Raw genomic sequence first — 7375 nt, 5'->3', positions numbered from 1 at the left:
TATATATATATATATATATATATATATATATATACATGGATTTAGGACTAACTTAAGTCAAACCTCATGAGGTGTTATTGGGTTTATGGCCAAAAATATTGTTAACAGTGAGAGTACCAGCTGTTGAAACAGTATATTATAATCTTTATAAGTAAGAACATAAAAAACATATACTTAATTAACTTTACTCATTACCATGATGATTTTTAGTTTTGTTCTAAGTAGGTAAGTATCTCTGATTGAAGGATGTTAATTGTTATTGTACACTTCCAGTAACACTTTGGCATCAGTATGAGGTAGACGAAGACATTTGTGCTGCAACAGTTAGATCTTATATTGAAGAAAAGTCTGCTTCCTTCCCCATGTCTATAGGTAAATACTGTTAAATGTGTTTGTTTCTTCTACCTCGTCCTGAATGTTTTAGAATTGAAACATTTACAACTGAGTAGTTTGATGTTTTCGTGATTCCAATATCTCTTTGAAGATAGAGCAGTTTTTGCATTTTGTAAGTTCTTATCATCTACTTTGTTGTTATGTATTGAATTACTGACTTGTTCTTTAGCTACTGGATTAGGTCTTGTGTAATAACTGAATTAAAAGATGAAAACTGACTCCAAAGTCCATGTTGATAGCCAACTGTCTTTTTGTCAGCTGATAAATAACAAACACCGAGGAGCTTACTTTCTTTAAACACAGCAAATTTTCACATCTGTTATAGTTTGCTAAAAACAGTTTTATTCTGTGTTTGTGAAAGCTTATTATACAAGTACGGTAATATTTTTGGTTTCATACTTCTCAAAATTAACAGAAAAAGATAATTTTGTTGAAAACTCCAAACTGCGTAACTTTTATCCATACTAATTTTTTGAAACATTTTCATTCTCTTGTGATTTGAATCAGAATCCACCTTAAATATACATATTCAATCTTTGTGTTACTAAAATGGATTGTTAAAGTGTTAATGTTTTTTTTCAAGATTATGTGTACATTAAAACTTTCATAAGCCTGTCATTAACATATAATTATTTTGCAGTGTGATGTATTAAAGCCTTTATTGAAAAAAACTGGCTTGTTTTGTAAAATTCTTCTTGTTGATACCTGATGTTTTATGCATGGAGTATGAATTGTTATTTGTACACAACAAGTTCCCCAAAAAGAAAAATCGTTCAGTTGTCATTGTAATCTAAACTGATATCACTATAAGATTGTTATCTTTGGATTAAATGGTAAATACATTAATTACTTTAGATAATGAGTTTGATTTATTACTCTGTTACTATCTTTGGATTAAGTGGTAAATACATTAATTACTTTAGATAATGAGTTTGATTTATATTACTTGCTATGCTGTTGTTTGACACTTTCTTGTTATGTAATAAAGTAAAAACAAAACAATATAATCATTTTCATTCACACACACACACACACACACTCAAAAGATATTTTCTTGCTTGCCTGTGTAACATTTCATAATCTGATAAAAATGTAAAGTAAAAGCACCGAGTAATAACATTAAATGCATGGAGTCCTTGTCACGGCACACATGTTGTTCCACAGACTACAGTATTGTGGCATGGAGTCCTTGTTGCAACACAGGTCTTGTTTTACAGACTGAAGTAGCATGTCATGGAGTCTTTGTTGCAACACAGATCTTGTTGTGCAGACTGAAGTAGCATGTCATGGAGTCCTTGTTGTTCCACAGACTACAGTATTGTGGCATGGAGTCCTTGACATGCTACTTCAGTCTGCACAACAAGACCTGTGTTGCAACATGGAGTCCTTGTTGTAGCACAAGGTAGCATAGACGCCCCAGATTTGATCCTGAGACAAAGGTCATAACTACTAGGCTACCGAGGTGTGTTTATAATCTGCGATAGATTATGTGATCCTAAGATGAATACATGTGAAAGAACTCTCGTTGATAATCCAAAAGATAGATGAAGTTTATTGTTGTTGTTTTTAAAGTTTGCTGCACACGTTTTGTTATATAGCTTAAACTTACACCCAATAAACACAAACATATCCTTGGCTCTTTGAAACTACACAGTTGTGCCATCTCCTTGGAAAAGATCTTAACGTGATTGGTTGTCTGGTGGCATTTGTAAACTTCTGTTTTAGTCATTCTTCCACGTGGATAAATTCTAGCTTTATGAGTATTGAAAGAAAGCCTGTTATTCCTGAATAATAGCTAGGATTATCAGTGATAAGCACTGAGCAAATATTCTTTTACAAATCGTTTTTTGTTTGTTTGAAAAGTATTGAATTACAGCACCAATTATGCTGATATTAAAACATTTTTTTTTTAAATTAAAGAAGTTTTATGCAGTACAATTTTTATATTTTTTGGTTGAAATCAAAGAAAATTGTTTAATGAACAGTTAACATCAGAATTTAAGATTTTAAAATAATGGTATTAATAATTTTTTATTTCTCTGTATATTTAATGTAACAGTGCTCGCTTATGAGTTTAAAATCAGAAGATAAATTGTCTTTTATTGGTTTTGTTGTCACGTTTCTTTAAATATTAATTTTTCTTTGTTTGTAAAGGTGACGATATGACGATGGAACAGAAATTACAACTCATGTTTTACTTGGTAAATTTTGTATATTCTTATTTCAATGCTTAGTGTTATTGTGTTGCTTAGACAGACCTAATGTCATCAAAATAAAGATACTTGTTATATTTACATTGGTGTAAATGCTTGTTTTGGAAGCATGTTATGTTAATATAATAGTAAATTGACAAACAACCTGAAGATAACAGATCATTGTTCTTTGTATGTTCCCCAAAATAAAATTGCTTCATTACACTTACAAATCATCATTTGTCAATTTACTATTATAAATTCTTAAGTAATGTCCAACTGTCCAAATATGTCAAGTTGGATTATATCCTGTGTTTATGTTGACTTAGTTCAGATCAGTAGTGATGACTTTCAATCATAGTTTGTGAGATAATTCTTGCTTACTGAGTATTGTGTAAAGTTATCACCAGAGGGCATTTTAAAATATCCATAATGAACATTTGAAACTTGGAAAGCAGGTTTTTCTTATCAGTAATTTTTACCAGATTTGGATCATTATTCTGAGAATCAATTTAAATCTTTAAAGTAATCTGTTATATTGATGTACCTATCATTTGAAACTAAATATTTCTATATTTAAAATACTAACATTTTAAGTAGGTTAATTATTTTTTTCAGGTTCAAAAGCACATGGTTGATTTTGACTCCACCCATTGCACGCCTTTACCAGTAGAATTATTCCAACAACCTTGGGATCCTGAAGCACTGTTGAATCAGACTGAATCGAGTGATGATCAAGAAAAGATAAAAGAATAAGCTACCATCATTAAATCAGAGACATTATAAAATAGAAAAAAAAAGAAGTTTACATCAAGAGTAAGGCCAGTGGAATATATTGTGCATGTTTTAGATTTCTTTGTGACAGGAAGTATTTAATATTTTTCTTAACAATGAGTAAATGCTGGAAAACATACAGAAACGTTTTTCTCTTGTTCCATTATTTATTTGGTGTCTTAAATTCACTAAATTGAACTATTTTTTTCTCTGTGAAGATTCTTTTGTGTGCGTGTGGTGGGGGGGTGACTTATTAAAATCCAAAATTTTTATATTTTTTAAAGCAAGAATATGTTTATCCATACTTAAAGTACAGAGAAATAAATGTTTTGTCATCCTCAGTATTTGATTCTGTTTGCTTAGAACTTAAAAAAATTAACTCTCAAAATCACTTTGATTGAAGCTAGTTAGGTTTAATGAGTTGAAAAGATCTGAATATTTGCTTTTATTTGGCAGGAGACGAAAAATTCAAAAACTGTGGGTTTCCGCATATTTTATTTCCTGTTAACAAGTTATTTTAACAACGTAAAAAGCTTTAAAAGATGGTATTTGAGTAACTTTGATGGTAAAATATTTTAAATCACATGTTTTGTTTTGTCTTAAATTTAGTAACATAAATCCTGAGTCAGATGATAAAAATAATTATGGTTAATGATTTATTAAACTCTCTACTAATGAAAAATAATTGCCGTTCACTTTTCCAAACACTAATTTAAAATGATAATGTTTTAACCTTGACTTTAAGTTAACATATCTTTCAATTTCTGATAATCTTTAACATCTAAGTAAAAATGTATTTTAGGTTTAGGTTTCATATAAAATAATTTTTTTTTTCAATCATAAGGAAAAATTAAGAACCTTTACACTTTAAACAGCAAATTTGATGACAGACCAAAGATACCACTAAAAGAGCATTAAAGAAAAATACAAAAGCATGGACTTTTGTGTACTGATACAAATTTAGATTATAGCATTTTGTTGAAATTCGTTTTAATATGTTTGAGTATATGTAGATATTATGTTTGTGATGATAATTTGATTTTTTTCCTTTTGTAATATTATTGAAATAGTTCTTAAATTTTTTTAAACACAAGTAAAGAGTTCAATATGTCTGATGAAATTTTCTCTAATTATATCACAGTTTAATTTCTTTTGGTAACTATTTGTGAACCTGTACTTTATTAAACTTGATTTAGCTATTAATTACATATAGTATTCTTGTGTGATTGACTGCTTTAGGCATAATGATTGAATCGTTACTTCATTACAGTAATGTATATTTTATAATCTTGAACACACTGAACATCTCATTCTCATCATGGATTGTGTCCTTTTTAACCCCTTTCATGATTTGCTCACCCAAAATAACGTGGGCTTCCTCCACGTTTCAAAAAATATTTGTCTAAGTTCGTTCAGGCAAGCCATTGGTTACCGTATTTTTAATTGTTTGCCCAAATTTATGTTCATTCTATCGTGTATTATAATCGGTTATCAAAAAGCAAAATAAAATAAACATCTGCCTTTTATTTAAAGTAACACTGACTCTTAAAACTGGGTTAATTTACATGCTGAGGAAACATTGTTAAACACTTATTATAACGTGCGAAACAAAAGTTTGTCGCAATCTCTAAAAGTACACTTTCAGTCATATATATATATGTCATAAACATAATTAATGTGGCAGGGATAAAGAAATACATAAAATAAACTGTTTTAACACCTTAACTTTACTTAGGAATGATAAAAACGTGTGAAAATTGATACACGTGCTTTTTTGTGAACATCCTCATAGCTCGAATTAAAAACTTTGCAAATTTCGTGCAATGTTAACAAACTATAGGCAATTATTGGAAAGTAGACTCATAGATAACAAAACAATTTTTAAAAATTCAAGCTATGTAAGAGTGTAATATCAACAAGTGTGTTAAATTTCATGCTGATATTGGCTTTAGTGGTGAAGTTATCATTCTAATAAATTGGTGTGTATCAATCTTTGCACTTTCATAGATTGTGACATGATACTTTTATTTTGCACTCAACTTGAAGGTTATAAGAAGTGTTTCCTCGGCATGTAAATTAACCCAGTTTTAAGGGTCAGTGTTACCTTAAGTTCATTTCCAAGAAAAACCTGACAAGGAAGGGGTTAAAATGCTGTGAGTCATCTTTGTTGTTCAAGGGTTTGGAGAATTAATTTTCAAGATATTTCAACTTTCTGTCGGTTTCCAGCATTTTCATTGTATTATATAGAAAAGAAAAAAAAATGGTTCTTTAAAATACCTAAATGATTAATCATTTGTATTTTTTTTTTTTTTTTTTTATAAGGTACACATTTTTGTTTGGCTTTTGAAGTTGGATTCATCGAGTGTATCTAAACCTCTCGGTTTTCTTGCCGTTTATGATATGCAAGGGTTTATCATAAAGTGTTTAAAAAACTAAGTATACACTGCTGTTTGTATAGACAATTTTCTTAACAGATTGAAACAAATCTAGATTTAATTGAATGATATTAAAACATCTGGCCAAACATTGAATAATTTTAATTTATGATGCCTCCTAATAAGCCTTCTCGTCTGAGCTTTCTCACTTTGCTAAGCTCTTTATAATAAATGGTGCAGTGTTTAAGCATATTTGTCTGTCCTACATAAAGCTGCTTTAGAATTGATTATGAGGTGACTGTGTTATTCCTTTATAATGTTTAGTATTGTATACATTTTGTAATATTAGAGTATGTGACTTTGAAGGTTTGATTAAAAAAAAATGGTATGAGCCAGATGCAGCCCAATGGTTAGTGTGTGGACTGTGGATTCGAGATTCTGTGGTTGTGCTTCACATTCTGGGGCTGGGGGTGTGTGTGTGTGTTATAAGTGTAATTGTCAAATCCTACTGTTAAGTTAGAGTAGGCCATGACTGTCAGTGGGTTGGGTTGACTAGCTGCTTTCCCTCTAATCTATCACTTCTAAATTAGGGACAGCTAGTTCAGATAGGCTTTGAGTAGCTTTGTGGGTGTAAGCATAAGTAAATGCTGGATATTTTTTAAATGTGGTAAAGTATAAAAAGAGAAACTTCTAGCAGAGGTGCTGTGGGACCATTGGATATTATCAGTTCATTACATCTCTCCTTACTTGTCTAATTAGTGTAAAAACAATGTAAGATTCAGTGACGTCAATCAAACTAACAGCACAGTTTCTATGAAGAAGACTTGTGATTATATCTGACCTTCTGATGTAGGTGCTTTCAGTTCCTTACATAAACTGAAACCTTGAATGGTCATTGGTAAGTCACAGTTTTGATATGTTTTATCTATGCATCGAAACTAACTTTATCTTATCCAGAGGCAGGTACAACTTTGAGTGAATTAATCTACCAGTTAGGAAGTAAAACCTCTCCAAATACCCAGTAAATATTAAAAAAGGTTAAAGTTGTTTGAAAGGTTAGTAAATGTCCATAATTATCTGCCGTTTAGTTGATGCATTATCTTTTGAAGTCTCTTTTTCATTTTTGATGAGTTTTTCTTTGATATATTAAATGTGATATCTAAAAACTTTAATAATAAACTATTAAAACAACATGGCAAGGATCTTGAATTACAGTCTTTCACACATTATTATAAGGTATTTTGTACAATTAAACAAGGCTTTAAATATTTAATATATCATGTTGTGTCATCTGAATGGCATAAATAGAGTATTGAAATAAAACAGTTTGGTTTAGAAGGCCAACATTCTCATCATGCCCAAAATACAAGACACTTTTGAATTGTAGTTATTCATCAGTCATTAGGGCCAGTTTAATGAAATAATAGTTTGATTTCAGGGTTTGAGAGAAAGTTCTTAATTGAAAACATGCCAATGGTACAACATAAGAACAAAATTCTTATTTCCATTTCAAAACTTTTAATCTCTTTTTAACATGCCTCCATTGTCTTTTCAAAGTGGTGGCAGTTAATTAATTGCATAATGTTCAAAGTGTTTTTTGTTTTGTTTTTGTACTATTAATGACTTGTTGTTGTTTTTTTT

The 7375-nt window shown here is 30.0% G+C and overlaps 1 protein-coding gene across 1 annotated transcript in view; it reads left to right on the top strand.

Moving 5' to 3' along the window:
• The window catches only part of LOC106456986 (protein ABHD16A-like), a 35435-nt gene extending 28066 nt beyond the window's left edge, over positions 1 to 7369 (top strand). The window contains exons 17-19 of the mRNA XM_022382795.1: positions 274 to 372; positions 2548 to 2594; positions 3204 to 7369. Of these exons, the coding sequence (XP_022238503.1) occupies positions 274 to 372; positions 2548 to 2594; positions 3204 to 3341 (284 nt within the window). The 3' untranslated portion in view covers positions 3342 to 7369. The remainder of the gene's footprint in view (positions 1 to 273; positions 373 to 2547; positions 2595 to 3203) is intronic.
• The last annotated feature ends 6 nt before the right edge of the window (positions 7370 to 7375 follow it).

Source organism: Limulus polyphemus, unplaced genomic scaffold (assembly GCF_000517525.1).
Source record: "Limulus polyphemus unplaced genomic scaffold, Limulus_polyphemus-2.1.2 Scaffold278, whole genome shotgun sequence".
Taxonomy (NCBI): domain Eukaryota; kingdom Metazoa; phylum Arthropoda; class Merostomata; order Xiphosura; family Limulidae; genus Limulus; species Limulus polyphemus.
This window is presented reverse-complemented; position numbering and strand designations above follow the sequence as displayed.